At 42.5% G+C, this 19,179-nt stretch overlaps 1 protein-coding gene, 1 long non-coding RNA gene and 1 pseudogene across 2 annotated transcripts; 2 read left to right on the forward strand and 1 right to left on the reverse strand.

Moving 5' to 3' along the window:
- Positions 1 to 3,508: 3,508 nt before the first annotated feature.
- Positions 3,509 to 11,064, reverse strand: angel1 (angel homolog 1 (Drosophila)). The gene is made up of 10 exons (XM_029675389.2): positions 9,813 to 11,064; positions 8,376 to 9,320; positions 8,015 to 8,250; positions 7,833 to 7,902; positions 7,251 to 7,693; positions 6,981 to 7,131; positions 6,714 to 6,824; positions 6,546 to 6,576; positions 4,364 to 4,530; positions 3,509 to 4,245 (listed from the first exon to the last, which is right to left on the reverse strand). The coding sequence occupies exons 1-10, from the start codon at positions 9,907 to 9,909 to the stop codon at positions 4,085 to 4,087; spliced, it is 2,412 nt and encodes an 803-aa protein (XP_029531249.1). The 5' UTR covers positions 9,910 to 11,064; the 3' UTR covers positions 3,509 to 4,084.
- A 2,280-nt stretch (positions 11,065 to 13,344) lies between these two features.
- On the forward strand, positions 13,345 to 15,032 carry LOC115138969 (uncharacterized). The gene is made up of 3 exons (XR_003865041.2): positions 13,345 to 14,399; positions 14,509 to 14,583; positions 14,799 to 15,032. It is a non-coding gene; the product is annotated as an uncharacterized LOC115138969 (long non-coding RNA).
- Positions 15,033 to 16,488: 1,456 nt separating this feature from the next.
- Positions 16,489 to 18,888, forward strand: LOC115138970 (olfactomedin-4-like; annotated as a pseudogene).
- The last annotated feature ends 291 nt before the right edge of the window (positions 18,889 to 19,179 follow it).

The following is a 19,179-nucleotide window of genomic DNA, read 5'->3' on the forward strand; positions in this document are numbered from 1 at the left end:
CCCCCCATTGATTTTGTTAGTCACTCTGACATATTAAAAACTGCAAACATTTCTCTCCACCCTATGGCAAAATGTGTAGAATTGCAGGACATTAGCTGTAAACTGCACACAAAAAAAAAACCTGACAAAATTTGTAGAATTGTATGAAATTAGTTATAAAATTATTTCCAAAAACGTGGCATGGGCCATTCAGCAGCTCTGTGTTTCTAGGTTGCTACCAGGCTTTTTATAAAGCCGGAGGCTTGGTAGTGACACCGTTCTTTTATAGTTCATTCTACAATAAGATTGGTTCAGGCAGCATTTAAGGAATTCCCAAAGGCTAAACAGGAATGGCTCATGTTTTTAAAGATGGGTTAATATGCAATGTTACATTTAGCTTAAGCTGTGTAAGGTGTAAAAATGAGTAATTAGACATATCACAGAAGAGATCCATGTTGTCAGTTATTAAGAATTGCAATCTGTCTCCATGTTGTACTTTAAGTGTGTAAATATTTATTTTAGCTCTGCTGGATAGTAACCGCTTTTGTAGTGTAGTTTGCAATCCACTTACCTTGTGCCTTTTAATGAACATTTGAATAGACAGTGATAAAGAAAACAAGTGTTACTGGATGAATAGTTTATCTTCCATTTCACTAGCAAAACATACTGTACCATCTGCTCTATCCCAAATAGCCAGCAAACTGAGTGATCTACACCTTACTCTCGTATTTGTATGTTCTGCTATTGATTACACATGATTGAATATGGGGTAATTCAGCGTGCAGTAGTCTATATAAACCTTCCAAAGCATGAGAAGTGTGGATTCCTTTTAGGATAGTAAGAGAAAGTGGTCACTGTGGTCGACAGAAGTTTAGAATTTTGTGGTCACTCATGAGACAACCTCACATGCACAAAATGTTTTTGTCCAATTGTGAACGATTACATTGCAGGTGATTTATATTTTTTTTGCTGTCATTATTCTTGATGAAATAGGCATTTTGAAGGCAGCAGTTGCTCTTTTTTATATTGACATGGACTGATATATTTTAGTTTTTGTTCAGTATAAATAATCTTGTTCTTATTTTAACACACAGCCTTAGTGTGGTTGTCTAGCTACTTTAAATATTAAACAGTTGTATTCAAGGTGCAAAGAGATTTGTTTACAGTATTCTCATCTGCATTTTTATATGGCATTTAGGCCAGAGTTTCTGTAATTTTATACTAGCCTCAATTTTTATTATTACCGAGCATTTGAGAAATTGAAGTCCGCACCACGTTTCTAAATATTGCCACAGAGCACATTGAAATTTGTTGGTTGGGATCCCTTTAGTCACCTTTAATTTCAATACCATAAACACAGGTTGTTGTCTTGTGCCAAAAGATTGTAATTGTCCTTTTATCATGTTGTAAGGCTTTCTATTGATTTTAAAGTCAACTCCTCTCACTTTCCTCCCAGTGTGTCTGTTGTTGCTAGGATTTATCTAACTCATTGACATGGGTCAGATGGCTGACAGTTTATTAGCAAGCTTCAGCTATATTTAGAGATCGACAAAATACAACAGTGGACAAAATGTAGTTAAAAATCAATGACCGATACGGTATAAATAAACTGGGTGCTAAGGACATGGAGGACAAACTGATAGCCTACATGCCAACCAAGAGTCCAAACTGGGCAGTGTAGCCTGGACTAAAGAGAGTGACTAACATTTCCTCCTTTAATTGTCTTCAAAGAAAGCTTAATACAAATCCCATACTGAGGATATGTGTACTGGGGGACCATACAGTAAGACAATGAACAACATTTGGTTGCAGCTATACTCATTTGAATTTTCTGTATATTCTGTTGCCCGCTGGTACACTGTGAGACATTCCACCTAGCCCATTTTGGGCTCCAAGACATGAAATCAGAGGTTTTGATATTTCCTCCTTTCATTGCAATGTGGTCTGTTTTTGTTCCTTAGTGCAAAGATGTGGTGATGACACTGTATTAATACATGTCATCTGAAATATTGTAACCGTAAATCACCCGTATGGCTTTGTGACACTTGAAACTGAAATAAACAAGGAACTGGTATTTGACCAGATTTGTTGGAAACAAATGGTGTAACATTTGAGTGATTAACATACCTCTTTTCCCATTCATCACATGCTTTTGGAGAGATGCCAGTGCTAGCAACCAGATGCCAGTGCTAGCAACCAGCATGGGTTGTACAAGTCAATTGTACTGTGCTGACTGTGTCTACAGTGTACTGACGCCCAAGGATTCTGCTGCACAAATCAATTAAGTCTAATGGAAGCCTGGCTGAATGGAGTCTACCTGACAGCACTGCAATCGGCTAACAAGGCTTAACTAACTAAACCCTGCTAACCTGACATATTTCATCATACGAGTACAGAGGACTGCCATGGTTGTTGCTCTCATGAACAAACAGCCTCTGTTACTGTTTCATGTTCAGACCAGGGAGATTTTGATAGCTCTTATATACAGTAGCACAAGAGTAGCTGGGGACTGTTCTCTTATGAAATGGCTCCTGTTAGTATATGCTATAGCTGAATGTACATAATGTAGGTGTGGTATGTGAAATACAAGTGTTTAAAGGAACACAGCTGCAGTTGAAATAGGTTTGTTAAGTTGGGGGTAGGGTTGGTAATGTTCAGCGGCAAGAATGATTTCAAATGTATGAAGGCACAGAGGGAGACAACAGAAGCCCAGAGGTAACAAACACTAGGTACTACCTCCCCCACCACTGTTTATGAAATGAAGACAGGAATAGTGGCCTACTTTGAAAAACCTACTGACCCATTTCTCCTCAGTGCATGTGTTTTGTGCCATGGGAAATATATTTTCGTGCAGCGCAGTTAAACTCATTTATAGGTTTCAAGGTAAATCCTGGAATTCTTACACACTCAACCCACTGCCTGCTAACTTATGTTTAAAAACTTTCAGTGATTCATTATGAGATACAGAAAATAATTCCCTGAAAGACCTGAGAGAGAACACCTGATTTATTGTAGTTAGACTAAAGGAAGTGTCAGACCTTGACATTTGTGTCATTCCAATGAGCTATAACTAGAGGTCTTAGTGTTGACAGGAGTCTGTTGGCTGTTCCTCTAGACCAGGCTTTCCCAAACTCAGTCCTGGGAACCCCCCTGCCCGGTGTACCTTTTGGTTTTGCCCAAGCACTACACAGCTGATTCAAATAACCAACTCAAATTTTGATGATTTGAATCGGCTATGTATTGCTAGGGCAAAAACAAAAACGTGCACCCAGGGGGAGTCGTAGGACTGAGTTGGGAAAACCCTGGTCTAGACTGCAGTGCACAGACAGAAGCCCCGACAGTGCCCTAGCATGCATGAACGCTCCCTCCCTGCAACCTGAATGAATAATTGATTCATGCCTCAGCCAGCCACACTCATCTTCTCCTTGACAGAGTGCCTCAATAGAGCGAGAGAGCTTCCATCTCAGTGTGGCACTGCCAACATTCAGGTCACAATTTTAACACCCAAAGATGATGTAGATCACCCTAATTAGACTGCCAAGCTATTGTTAGATTTATTTAAGATTTCTACCACTTGAACAAATAATACTGACTGGACCAAAGCCAGAGGATAGGGGGGAAAACAGCTAAATAAATAGAAAACATTGACATTCAATTATTTCACAGTTTGTAAATGTTTTAAGACAAATGTTCCAATTTACTAGTGTAGCAGATTGTGAACAAACTGAGTAAACAAAATCCCCATAAACTTCTAAATCTAAAAGCTTCTTGTATTCATATCTTAACAGTTAGAGCATTTGTCAAATAAACTCCAACTAACTGAATCTAACCTTGGTTATTTTTTTCTCTCTATACATGTTAACAAATATAATTCAGAGGACATCCCATCTCTTCTGGAAATTGGGCTGAGTAGTTTTTCTTCAGGTAGGAAACAAGCAGAGTATTAGATGGGACTCAAAACTCTCTGTGAGCCCCAGGGACCAAGTAAGTATTCACTTTTAAACATGGAATTGTGCCATGGGCAAATCATGTAAGGTTTGAACAAAAATGTTTAAATGCTTGACCTCTGTCCTCCTGATTCTTAATTGACCATAGACAGCCCAAATCACACAGGATTCAGGTCCAGCTGGAACTTGGCCAGGAGACTGAGGTGGTCCGAGGGGAACATTTCATTGGGTAAACCGTTCATTGACCAGAGGTCCTCCTCTGGTAGGAGGGAGAGACGACCAAGCAGCTTCAGACCTTGGCTCTGCCGTTGACCTCCACCTGAAACAACGTTTTTGGTACACCATCTCTCAATTCTTCTTTCTCTATACACTTACTAGACTGGAGGACAATATCAATGGCTATTTATATATATTTCCTTTGGATACATGCCCCTTACCTTTCTGATCAGCACCAGAAATGCCACGCCTTGGAGAGTAGAAGATGTAGTCGACTGTAGCTCCAACCTCGGAGTGCAGCGTGGTCACCTCAGCACGGTCTGTTCCAGGGATGAAGTGGCCGTAGGCTGACCGCAGGTTCAGGTAATGGGAGATAGTCTGTCTGAACCTGAGGAAGGACATGGACAATGTTATTACATTTAACATGTATTCAGCACTGTCAGAGTGCCTTCAGGAAGTATTCAAACCCTTGACGTTATCCCCATTTTGTTGCGTTACAGCCTGCTGCTACTGGACTCCTATTTACAGTTGAGGTCTGAAGTTTACATACACTTAGGTTGGAGTCATTAAAAATCATTTTTCAACCACTCCACAAATTTCTTGTTAACAAACTATAGTTTTGGCAAGTCGGTTAGGACATCGACTTTGTACATGACAAGTAATTTTTCCAATTGTTTACAGACAGATTATTTCACTTATAATGCACTGTATCACAATTCCAGTGGGTCAGAAGTTTACAACCTCTATATTGACTGCCTTTAAACAGCTTGGAAAATTCCAGAAAATTATGTCATGGCTTTAGAAGCTTCTGGGCTAATTGACATCAATTGGAGGTGTACCTGTGGATGTATTTCAAGGCCTGGGAAAATCTAAATAAATCAGCCAAGACATCAGCAAAAGAATTGTTGAGATCCACAAGTCTGGTTCATCATTGGGAGCAATTTCCAAATGCCTGAAGGTACCACGTTCATCTGTACAAACAAAAGTACATAAGTATAAACCCCATGGGACCACGCAGCCGTCATACCGCTCAGAATGGAGACATGTTCTGTCTCCTAGAGATGAACGTACTTTGGAGCAAAAAGTGCAAATCAATCCCAGAACAACAGCAAAGGACCTTGTGAAGATGCTGGAGGAAACAGGTACAAAGGATCTATATCCCCAGTAAAATGATTCCTATATCGACCTAACCTGAAACGCCGCTCAGCAAGGAAGCCACTGCTCCAAAACCACCATAAAAGACAGACTACGAGTTGCAACTGCACATGGGGCAAATATCATACTTTTTGGAGAAATGTCCTCTGGTCTGATGAAACAAAAATAGAACTGTTTGGCCATTATGACCATCGTTATGTTTGGAGGAAAAAGGGGGAGGCTTGCAAGCCGAAGAACACCATCCCAACGTGAAACGCAGGAGTCGCAGCATCATGTTGTGGGGGTGCTTTGCTGCAGGAGGGCCTGGTGCACGTCACAACATAGATGTCTACATGAGGAAGGAAAATTACGTGGATAAATTGAAGCAACATCTCAAGACATCATTCAGGAAGGTAAAGCTTGGTCGCAAATGGATCTTCCAAATGGACAATGACCCCAAGCATACTTCCAAAGTTGTGGCAAAATGGCTTAAGGACAACAAAGTCAAGGTATTGGAGTGGCCATCACAAAGCCCTAACCTCAATCCCATAGAAAATTTGTGGGCAGAACTGAAAAAGCGTGTGCGAGCAAGGCGGCCTACAAACCTGACTCAGTTACATCAGCTCTGTCAGGAGGAATGGGCCAAAATTCACCCAACTTATTGTGGGAAGCTTGTGGAAGGCTACCCAAAACGTTTGACCCAAGTTAAACTATTTAAAGGCAATGCTACCAAATACTAATTGAGTGTGTTAACTTCTGACCCACTGGGAATGTGATGAAAGAAATAAAAGCTGAAATAACTAATTCTCTCTACTACTATTCTGACATTTCACATTCTTAAAATAAAGTGGTGATCCTAACTGACCTAAGACAGGGAAGTTTTACTAGGATTAAATGTCAGGAATTGTGAAAAACTAAGTTTAAATGTATTTGGCTAAGGTGTATGCAAACTTCCAACTTCAACTGTATATTAGTGCACAATTTCTGATCACACAATCCATTGCACAATTCCTCAGCAAGTGTAAATATCCTACTTCAATTCGTTGAGTGCATTCTAATTGCATTTAAAAATATATATATAAATATATATTTTTTTTTTAAATGAATTGAGCTTTTAGTATGGTTTTATTCACTTAATTACTTTCCCCATTGTGGAGAGGTGAACCTGCAGGTCAGCATTTTATTGCACTGTGTACATCAGGTGTATATGACGTATAAACAAAATTGAACATGAAATGTGGCCCTTTGAAAAGGAACATAAAATCTGACCTTGTTGTATAAGGATGCTTGTCCTCAGGATCTATTGGAAATAAGTGAAAGAGTAACATACAGGAGTCATTCACTGTTCTCTACACAACTGTGCTCTGGGGTCTCACCTGCCGTGGGTATAGTTGAGATTAAATGTTTTGGGGTTTAGTTTTAGTGTGTGTGTGTTACCAGGTGTGTTGTCAGTGACCCCTGGGATGAGCTCCAGGTCCTGTGGCCGGACACAGGCAGCCTCACAGAAACGCAGCCGCCGCAGGAAGCCATGGTTGTACTGCAGGTTCCCTACAAAGGAAGAACAAATATAGAGTGGCCAGTCAGACCATCACACAAGACTTAAATGGCGATACTGAGTGAGAAGATGAATCGACCAATTGTCATAATGGGAGCTTGACCAACAATCCACCCTGACATGGTCCAAACAGAAAGACTGACACATACGTTCTGGACTCTGGGTTGACGTGATTTGACTCTTTGGCTCATTTACAGTTGTGTACTGGCAGTTGTCATCGATGCCCACGGTGTTTGGCCAAAGGGGAGCGAATACCCTCCTATGATGGACATTGAAGGACAGATCCTCTTGACCTGATATCTGTCACACATAGGAAGCAAAACACAGAACCCATTGGCCAAGGTGAGATACTGAACACCAACTCACCATTAAGTAGCTTAAAATTGACAAGTCATTTTCCATAGGAGTAGTGTGCTCACCATCCAGGCAGGTAGACCATGATAGTAAAGCTGTCTTGTCGTGATCAGTTGGTAGAGAGGCATGTTGGGCAGAGCATTGAAGTCTCCACATAGAACAACATTGCAGTGCTCTCCCTTCACCTTGCAGTTCCTCACGATGTAGTCGATCTCTGCCAGCAGCATTGCAAGCTGGGTCAGCTTCACGTCACCCCTCCTGGTGTTGAACAGGAGGTGGGTGGTTGCCACACAGAGGGGTGGGCCCTTGGCAGTGACTTCTGACCCCTGTGTGATAATTGGCTGGAGCAGCAGGACAATGCCCACGTTGTCTCGGTCCAGCAGCTCACACTCTGGCCTGTAGAACTCCAGCAGACTCTCTGACACCTGGGAGAAACGGTCGCCGCGGTAACAAATCACACAGCCGTCAGTCTTGGTGCCGGTGCGCCGCTTGTAAACACAGGTGTAGCCTTGAGGATTGAACCACAAAATTACAAATATTGATATACAAACAGCTATTACACGTCTGTTACTAAGTGTAGCTGACTTGCATTATTCTGCAATGGTCTTGATTGTGCCATTAACAGATGCTGAGGAACTTGGACCTACCCATGTCACAAAGGACAGGATGGAGTTGCTCTGTAAAGTGGTTCTCCTGGACCTCTTGCAGACACAGGATCTACACATGGGAATAACATACAGCTCAATTCACAAGGAGACTCCGATGACAATTGTTCAGCAACACAGTGTCAATAGATGTTACTGTATTAATTTGGTAAGGTCAGACTGACATCTGGTTCCCATTTCTTGAACTCCTGTGTGAGGTTTGGGAAGCGGTAGTCCCAGCTCAACACCCCTAGAGGGCAGTGTGTGTACAGCTCCTGGTTGGCCTCCAGCAGGTCCTGGGCCAGGATGTTGTAAGACATCACTGTGAAGTCAAACAGGGGCCGGGGTTCTGAGGGGGGCCTTTGGAGAGGCTCTGGCGCTGTGTGGGTCTCACTGAGTTCCTCCCACACCCTCCACACCACTGAGGGGGAAGCAGAGAGATGTCTAAGCAAACGGTAACACTGATATTCTGATGGTGATGTGGGTTCACAAACAATCAATCAAAAACCTGTACTTAATGTAACAGATATCATGCAAAATGCTCACCTTCGAAGGTCTCTCTCTCCAGTGAATGTGGGTAGTAGCTCATGCTTGGGAACGCTGTGGAAGGGCAGAACAACACCTCTTTCAAGCCAGGGCCGATGGGGAAATGCCAGCCCTTGGGTGGGGGCTGAGCCCTACTCTCCCATGGCTGTGTCTGGGCCTCTGCCTCACAGAGAAGGGAGACCAGGTCCAGCCCAGGATCCCATATCTCAGCAGGCACTTCACTAGTGCTTGCATGTGGGTCTACAAAAGAGCTCAAGTCTAGTCCTGCTGCAGTTTGGCTCTCCCACTCCGGTTTTTGCACCTGTGCCTTGGTTACTGACTCTCCCATGCTCATCTTTTCCACTATCTGTTCTAACAGGACATGGACAATCGCTTTATCGTCTGTTGTCCTGCTGTCCTTGACTGATGGATTCTGTACTTCAGATGTCTCTGGTGTTAGCCCCAGTGCTGGGTTACTGTTCTCAGACTCCTCTGTGGGGGAACAGGGAGCCTCCGGCACGCCATCATCCCTCATGAGCTTCTCTGAGTAGAGGATAGTCTGCTCCTGGTCCTGCTGCTTTGGACCTTCCTCTCTGACCCCGTCCTCCTCCATGCCGTCTCTCACCTCTGGCTCCTCTTCCTTCACTCCATCAAGCAGCCGACCCTCCAGAGTTACAAATACAGGCTCTTTCCTGTCTTTATCTGGTTCAGACACCATCACCTCTTTCACAGTGCTTTTCTTCATCTCTGCCTCTTTACTCTTCTCCTTTTCTAGTGCGCCGTTCTCCTTCATCCATTCCCCAGTCACTTTCCCGGGATCCTTCTTGGCCTTTGGGGGCCCGCTGCATGTACTAAGCCACGGATCCAGCAGGCCTGCCTGCGTTTTAGTAAATCTTTTGGAAGGGACTTCACCATCCCACACCTTCTTGTCATTAATGGACACAGAGGAACCCTTTTTCAAGGGTTCTGTATAAAGAAATGGTGCGATAACTTACATATGTGTTCAAACACTAGCTTATTATTACTGCATGCATCTATAATAAAACAAATATTTTAAGCAATTATATCATTACTCCTCATAAAATCAAACAAAAAGCTGTCAGTCACTGCACACACCACAACATATGCACGTGGTACTCATGTGACGTCACGCAGTACATTTAGAATCCATTGCGCCTAGCTAAAATGTCAATGCCATGTGTTTGCTATTTAGATTATGTTCAAACTCAAATAGCATGCGGTTGCTAAAGCAGACCAGATTAGCCTTTAGTTAAATCATCGATTAAAAATTGGACTCCAACTAAATATGTGCTACGAGACGTGTAGTTAGTTAGCTAGAGCTAGCTATTAGGCCATTCGACTTTATGCACCCAAACGAGCCATCATGTTCGGCGAAAATGTACAGGCAATAAAACAAACATCTATGTGTCAAATGTTTTTTGTTTGTATGTGGTTTACCTGTGACGCAGTTTATAAGCCGTGTTAACGGGTAAAGCCCGTAAAATATCAGGCTCCCAATCATGCTCCGTCCCAATGATTGGGCGGACCCGATCATGCCGAGCCGCGGGGCACCGGGCTATGGCCCGTGATATGAACGGGATGAGTGCCCTTCTCAAATCGAACAATAATCTGCGCCACGAGGTCATGTTCTCAACAAAACATCAATTTCCATAAAATATGTTTTAATTGTCTAACTAGTTTTCAGTTGGAAGGCAGATTACGCGTTTTATCAAAAACAATCACCTTTGAAAAAACTAAGAATCCTGTTCATTACTCCATGTGCTTAATTGCATGTCACTTTTGTTTTGACACGATTTAGCGTGGGCATTTTCCCTATTCAAAACAACTAGGAACTCGGAAATCTCCGACTTCTGATTTAAATGCGTTTTGTATTTAACATTTAACTAGGCAAATCAGACAACTGGGTACTCGGCGAAAGAAAATAGTTCCGACTGGGAACATCGTTTTGAATGGTCATTCAACTCGGAATTCCATGTCGGAAATTCTTTCCAGAACTCCGATGTTTACTTTTTTCACGGAGTTCCCAGTTCCTCATGCCCAAGGGCAGCTAGCCCGGTTCTAAAACGAACGCAATCAACTTTCATCCGGGCCAGATTAATCGAATCCCCTCACTGGTATGCTCACATTAATTATGTATAATTGTCTTTAAAAAAAAAAGTGAACCCAATACACTACAACCATCTCAGTGGCAGACTTCATTATAGTGATAACAAGAAAGCTGCACGTTGGAATATAGACTCCTTTTATGTGTTTGTAAACAGTGCTGCACGAGATGGTGGCAAAACATGCAAATTCTTATGGAATGCCAGCTAATTAGTGCAGTTCACACTACTTTTGGATTATAATTGGACTTTAAGGCTCGTATGAATGACCTGCTTAATATAATATTTGTGTCATCATCGCAAATCAACTGCATTATGCTTACAAAAACACGTAAACTTCAACCAGTAAAACATTGACTAGTCTTTGCTACACCCAATGTCAATGAGCGTTAGCATTCTAGCTACCTGCTGCATTAAAAATAGTTATTTTGCAAAGATCACAACCAACTATAATCTTAGCGACTGTTCAAGTAAGAATCGAAACATTATTGTAAGCGCATGACAACCCCAAAAAGTTATTTGGTTTAGAAGTAATAACAACGTACGGGCGTTGCAGCCAAGAGTCGCGTAACGTCAGTGTGTCGTGCACTGGAAAAGGGCCTATTTGTAAAACATTATGGTCTGGAACTGTGAATGCAGAAATGTTATGGATTGACAGTGAAAATCCTCCCAAATCTATAATACTCAATGGTGTACTACCCAGGAATATTTTATATATTTTTTTCATGATAAACACTATATATACAAAAGTATGTGGACATGCCTTCAAATGAGTGGATTCGGCTATTGCAACCACACCCGTTGCTGACAGTGGAATAAAATCGAGAAGACAGCCATGCAATCTCAAATCAAATGTTATTTGTCACATGCGCCGAATACAACAGGTAGACCTTACAGTGAAATGCTTACTTACAAGCTCTTAACCAATAATGCAGTTTTAAGAAAATACCAACAAAAAAGAAGTAAATAACAATAGTGGGGCTATATACAGGGGGTACCGGCACAGAGTCAATGTGTCAATGTGCTGGAGGCACCGGTGTTGAGATAATTATGTACATGCAGGTAGGGTTATTAAAGTGGCAATGCATAGATAATAACAGAGAGTGGGGGGTGCAAATAGTTTGGGTAGCCATTTTATTAGCTGTTCAGGAGTCTTATGGCTTGGGGGTAGAAGCTGTTTAGATGCTGGGGTAGAAGCTGTTTAGATGCTGGGGTAGAAGCTGTTTAGATGCGGGGGTAGAAGCTGTTTAGACTTGGCGCTCCGGTACCGCTTGCCGTGTGGTAGCAGAAAGAACAGTCTATGACTAGGGTGGCTGGAGTCTTTGACAATTTTTAGGGCCTTCCTCTCCAAAGACAAACAGTGGCAGTAGAATGGCCTAACTGAAGAGCTCAGTGACTTTCAACGTGGCACCGTCATAGGATGCCACCTATCCAACAAGTCAGTTCGACAAATTTCTACCCTGCTAGAGCCCAGGATTTTGGAATTAGATGTTCGACAAGCAGGTGTCCACATACTTTTGTTCATGTAGAGAACCATATGGTGGGAAGCACTGTATCAATGAAAGACATACTGAAATGCAAAATAATATTTCAACATGTATATGTGGTGGACCTGGATCTCGTGAGAGTTGAACACAGGAGATGTCTATCCTATCTCTCGAGTCTGCCAAGCAGATAATGTCAGTCCATCCCTTGCAGAAGACCTAGACCTGCATGATGAGTGGGATACAGACCTGGAGGTTGATGAGTGTGCTATTTTATTGACATTTTATGGATAAAAACCCCCATCAGATCACAGTAGTTATTACAATATATTATTGTTTGTATTGTAAGTTGATTTGTTTTATGCATATCTCACCCTGATGGTTGTCTGATAGTGACACCACTTCTTATCATCGTTAGAGGTGAAAAAGACCACCGCTGAGATGTACCTGCAGGCCTGCAACCTGGTCCGAGTGGTTCCTGTCTCTTACTTCCTCTGGAATCTGGGCACCACGGTGTAGGACCCCTGGGGGGAGGCGCTGGTCATTGCCCTGGTGATAAGTCTGCTGGATGTCTATTGACACATTATCAACTTCAAGGAATGCTCATCAACAGGACATGGACTATCACTCTATCATCTGTTGTCCTTGACTGATGGATTCTGTACTTCAGATGTCTCTGTTGTTAGTTCCAGTGCTGGGTTACTGTTCTCAGACTTCTCTGAGGGGGAACAGGGACCATGCACATCACCAACCTGGAGCTGGCAGGAAACTACCTGCTGGCTGAGGGAGCCAAATACCCTGTGGTGATGTTGAAGGCAAATTTCATCATTCACCATCTGGTAAGTTTGTATGAGTTCTTTGTAAGAAGGTAATGTAAATGTATCTGGTAGCATTAACATCTCTTAAACATGTTCATTCAGAAGTGGGACAAGTATGATGTGCTATATGTCCCACAATCTGCCACAAGAGGGCATTGGAGTCGTGCAGGCCATGCAGTCCTTGACATTAAGAGATGTATTACAAAATGCCCACTGTTTGTCTAGTAGAATTTGTCCAACAATCGCTTACTGTCTGAAGGCGCTGAGTGCAGAGCAAAAATGTTGCTTGACAACATTTCCATCAAATCCGTCAAACTTTCAGGTAGTACACACAGATTTGAAAATGAAAACAAAAAACTCTGTTCATTAGATACACTGAAAAAAATATAAACGCAACATGTAAAGTGTTAGTCCCATGTTTCATGAGCTGAAATAAACGATCCCAGAAATATTCCATACTCACAAAAAGCCTATTTCTCTCAAATGATGTGCACAAATTTGTTTACAGCCTTGTTAGTGAGCATTTCTCCTTTGCCATTTCAGTTGAATGCATTCAGTTGTACAACTGTCTAGGTATCCCCTTTTCCCTTATGATGCTTTTATATTTTTGTTAAGTATATATTATATTTCTCTACTTTATTTGTGAATCTTTTTTTCAAAAATGTCAACAAAAGGGAATGGATACATAGAGGACGATGCTAAAGGTTTTGCAGATGCCCTGGCAGTAAGTGAATAGAAATTACATTTACAAAATGCAGGCATATTGATGATATTACTGTCATTGGAGTCTATAGCTAGCTACTTGCAATATCTCTCCCTTTTGAACAACTACAGAGTGAAGGAGCTGGACTTGAGCCACAATCAGTTCTGTGGGAGAAGTGGGGAGCATCTGGGGCAGATGTTAGGTAGAGACCATTTCACTTTATGTCTGCATCTCACATCATTACGGTTGAGCAGTCTCATGGAGTCATTTGGGTTACAATCATTCACAATGTGAGTGTTTAGCGTTTTGCATCTGCTGTCACTGACCTTGTAATCCTATAGCAAATTATGAAGGTCTGGCGGTACTAGACTTAAGCTGGAACATCTGCAAATGAAAGGAGCTGTGGCTTTCTGTGCCGGTCACAAGGTGTGGATAAACATACTCATCCCAATTCCCACATCCAAAGTGTAATTGTTCCTTTAAAAAAAAATAGTTACCGGTAAACAGTATGTGATGAAGATATTTCCTCTTCACAAAGGTGAATGTGACCCTGAAACACCTAGACCTGTCCTGGAATGTCTTTGGGAATAAGGGGCCTTGACTTTAAGAGAGGCACTGAAATTCAGCAACACTCTGGTATTGAAATATCTAGACCTCAACTACAACCGCATCACCAATGAGGGGGTGGGCATGCAGTGCAAGGGCTGGAGGCCAACGACACTCTTGGAGTGCTGACAGTAGGTGCTTGATTGACAGGGCTCACATCCACTGACCTGTGTGGTGTGGAACTAGGGTGACTTTAGATGTTTTGTGTCCCTGCAGCTGACTTATAACTCTCTGACAGTGGAGGGGTGCTGGCTCTTGTCACTGTGGTCAAGAACACGCCCAGAACTGCTCTGGAGGAGTTCAACATATCTGTGAGCATTGTTGTTCTCTACTTGATGTACACGAAAAGTGTTTTGGTTCCTCTGTTAACACTCCAAACCATGGTAAAGTTATAACTGAGTCCTTTGTGTTTGTGAGTAGAATCCAGTCTAGAGGTGCTGTATGGAGGTGTCAGAGGCTTTATCGCTAAGAAAACATCCAAATGCCTTGACCCAGGTACACTGACATAATTTTTGTCAAATGTGTATTCACATGCAGTAGTTACAAGTGATTGTAAATCATAACTGAATACAGAGTATTTAAACACATTTTAAAATCAACTTCAAATTCGACTCGCTGGTACCTAGTAATCAATGTTTTTCAAACCAGTGCAAGATGTGAAATAGGGAGGATTATGTCAAGGAAAAACATCTCTGCTCTTTTCTTTGAAGGATTATCTGGATCAACAAAAGCTGCACCTTTGGGACTGTCCCAAAAAGATGGGACAATGCAAGTGCCTGTAGCAGACTTCAGGAAGGCTGTGCAGCTCTCAAACTAATTGCTCATCCCATAGTCTCTGACATTTGCAGGGTCTGTTGAGCTAATGCATTTCCACTGCTCGAAGATACCCCGGAATACCCTCACTTGCATGTACTCGTATGAGTGGTTTCTGTAATGTTATTCTCATACACCTTCCTAATATTGAGTTGCACCCACCATTCCCTTTGCCCTCAGAACAGCCTCAATTTATTGGGGCATGGACTCTACAAGGTGTCGAAAGCATTCTACAGGGATGCTGGCCCATGTTGACTCCAATGCTTCCCACAGTTGTGTCAAGATGGCTGGATGTCCTTTCGGTGGTGGACCATTCTTAATGCACACATGGGAAACTGTTGAGCGTGAAAAACACAGCAGTGTTGCAGTTCTTGACACACTCAAACTGGTGCATCTGGCACCTACTACCATACCCTGTTCAAATGTACTTAAATCTTTTGTCTTGCCTATTCACCCTCTGAATGGCACACATACACAAAACATGTCTCAATTGTCTCAAGGTTTAAAAATCCTTCTTTAACCTGTCCCCTCGCCTTAATCTACACTGATTGAAATGGATTTAACAGGTGACATCAATAAGGTATCATAGCTTTCACTTGGATTCACCTGGTCAATCTGTCATGGAACGTTCCAGAGACTGGATCGTGAAAGGACAGGGATGGTTGATTTACAGGTGGGCTTTTCTCATACAGTACACACTGTCAGGGTGGGGTGAACTAGCAACATTATTTGAAGACCGCTATGAGTGTGTAAAGAAAACACCAAACATCAGCAATAACCTGAGAACTGAACCGAAACTTGTCAACTGTCCACACATCTGTTTGCCCTAAAAAAAACTCATCATGAGCAGACGTTTATGGTCAAAGTGTCGAAGTAGGGCAAACATCTATTTATTATTGCTTGTAGTGTTGTGCCAATGTTCTTCCTTTTCAAACGCTAAGAAAGTCCTTTTAGTGAAACATCACATTAAATATGTTCTTCGGAGTCTCTCCTCAGGGGTCTGGCCGACACCAGGAAGCAGAGAATGCCAGCTGCATAAGATAGAGTCCCGTCAGAAGAAGGAGAAGCAGAACAGCGAGCGCATCCTGAAGACCTTCCAACATCCCCCGCAGCTCATGGTCATGTACCCGGTGGGCACCAAGGAGGACTCCAGTGGCCCCCAGCACTTCTCTGCCACCCCACTAAACTCCTGGCACCACATCATCATGTCCAACAGCAGCCGCTACTCCGTCACCAACCTGAGCAGGGAGCGCATCCACCTTCCCATGCCCGAAAGCAGGACCCACCACAGGCCCACCATGTGCTCCTACTCCCAGCCCAAGCTGACGGAAGACTCCACGCTAGCCCCAATCTAAACCCTGTTATGCAATTTTACAGAGAAATCACTGGCTTCTACATACAGTCCATGCATTACACATATAACCATAAAATATACATTCCTCCAGTATACATAACCACGTTTCAGGCCAACTTTATGAATCAACTGGGGAAATTATAATACCAAACCATTATGACATCCCTGCACTAAAAATATCCTAGCAGTTAGAACCAACAAGACTGAATCATAACCACCTCGACTACTCCAGAATGACTTCCACTCTGTTTGTCTTAGCTCTCCTGAGAACCACCTTGGCCTTTGGGGTACGTGTGATGTGATTCTGGTGCATCTCTCTCATACTAACTGATGCCTATAGAAGTGACTTGTTTATTTGCCTTCTCAGCCTGTAGGCCCGTGGAGCGAGAGGAACGGGACAGAGGATGGAGGTGGGAAGTGCTCCTGTGAGGCCTTCCTGCCCGGCTCCACCTTCCCAGTGGGAGAGCTGGTCCTGGCTATGCAGATCAACCACAAGCTGGAGATGGAAATGAGCAAGGTACACCAGTATGGAGTCACATAGATGGTTATAATGGTGGTTATAATGGCCTATCACTCTCTGACACACTATACACCATACATCCTATCATCAAATCACATTTTATTTGTCACGTGCGCGGAGTACAACAGCTAGACGTTACCGTGAAATGCTTACTTAAGAGCCCTTTCCCAACAATGCAGAGTTTAAAAAAGTAAGAACAATTTGCAAAAAAGGAAATGGTAACACAATAAAAGAACAATAAGGAGATTATATACAAGGAGTACCATCGTAGACCTATAGCTAAGCTATAAAGATTGAGCAATAAGCACGGGTTCTGATGACCTACTCTTTCCTTAACTGTAGCTCAGTTTGCCTATTATAATATGACTTATACGGTCATTTGTATTTAAAATATCCCTCCCCTCCAGTTCGAGACATATGAGAGCAAGCTGACAGTGTATGCAGAGAGGATAGTGAACCTGACAGTACTGGTGGAGCTGATGGAGGAGAACCCTGACGCGTACAGTGACGCCTACAGGAGGTGAAGGTGCAGATCAAACAGTTGGAGGCTCTGGTACAGGAGCTCCTGGGCTCCATACAAACCTCCACTATCGCCTTTGAGTCTCTGCACCAGCAGGTAACTACCCGAAGACTGTCCCCAACAACTCATCTGGCCACGATGCAGCTATAAACAATGAACATGTCTACTTTTCACTTCAGACATGTATCTTTTGAAGGACTTAAACTTCTGGTCTTATGGTTGTTTATCTGTGTTCTCACAGATCTCCTCCACGGTGGTGGTCGTGACCAAGCTGGAGAGATGCAATAAGAACCTGGTGTTGGTGACCCGTCGTGAGTACATCAACATACAGCTCAAACTGGAGGAGTGTGAGAAGCGCCACAATGAGATCTTCAACCCCAACATCGGTAAGTCTAAGACTACTTTTATGGTCTCCTTTATGGTCTATCTATGCACAATCACTTCACCCCTACCTACATGTACAAATTACCTCAACTAACCTGTACCCCCGCACACTGACTCGGTACCGGTACCCCTTGTATATAGCCTCGTTATTGTTATGTTATTGTGTTACTTTCTATTATTTGCATTTCACGGTAAGGTCTACACTTGTTGTATTCGGCGCATGTGACAAATAAAGTTTGATTTGATTTTGAATTGATGGTGATACACACCCGCCTCATGCCAAAACATTTGTAGACCATTGCATCTTTGATGTCACTGACTTTACCCTCTTTTCTCAGGGTCCTGAGAGCACGGAGGTATAACCAGAGTCAGCAAGCCCATTGTCAGTCAACTGAATGCCCACTTGAATGCTGGCTTCAAATGGGGAGGCTGGGGGAAAGATTCTAAGCCTGTGCATGGTTCTGAATCTCAATACTGCTACTCTGGGTATAGTGGTGCCTCAATTGCCTCAATTGTGGGAAACCAGTGTGTACAAACCATCTGTGAGCAATGCCTTCATGGTGTGTGGAGTCTTCTATGCTGTCTGAACAGTTGACATTCACTATGAGGAATTATTTTATACTTATGACACCAAGATAAAACAAGAGAGCTACATGAGTATTCCATTTGAGCGGTTCCAGGACAAGTATGTCAACCTGGACTACAACCCCACTGATCAGAAACTCTACATGTACAACGATGGCTACTATGTCAACTATCATCTCTGGTTTGACAACCAGGCCACTGTAAACACAACACACCCCTTGGTCAGATAAAAGGTCCTATTGTGGCATCTCTCATATTGAAACTCGTTATACTCAAGTCAGATTTAATCTCTTTTGTAGTTGCTCTGATTATATAGAATATCCGGGCTCATGCTCCTCGTGTTGATTTGAAATAAATGGCTTAAGCATTCTCGTTGTGTTCAAGGGTTTACCTTTGATATTCCATCTGAAATAGTACTGTCTTCATTGTATTAAAGTATTGTGATTCCGTCAGTCTACATCAGCATCTGTATAATGAGGTGTATACTAGACCCCAGAGTCAGCCAAATGAAGGTCAGTTGTGGCTAATAAGCATGATACTGTGTATCTCATATAAAATACTTTAAATGAGTCCCTTATGCTGATAATAAATTCGGTGTCAAACATAAAGTCAGATGCCAATACATTTTCTGTCTCTAGACTGTCTTGTTAATCTTCATGTAGGCCTACTGTAGGTACTAAACAGTCTCACTCACCAACATCACAGAGGGGGTTTGTGATACTGTCTTAGAGGAGAATCTCAATATGCAGCACATTGTTAGGAATTAATGAACAGTAACACACTTCATTCCTGAGAATACTTAGTCTGCTCATTATTGATATCTAAACATATAGAAAATAAAACTTGTACAATATAATGTGACATTTTGCAAGGATTGGCTACTGCATAGTCTTGAAAGAACAACATTAGTATGTT

This window comes from Oncorhynchus nerka, linkage group LG12, assembly GCF_034236695.1.
Source record: "Oncorhynchus nerka isolate Pitt River linkage group LG12, Oner_Uvic_2.0, whole genome shotgun sequence".
NCBI lineage: Eukaryota > Metazoa > Chordata > Actinopteri > Salmoniformes > Salmonidae > Oncorhynchus > Oncorhynchus nerka.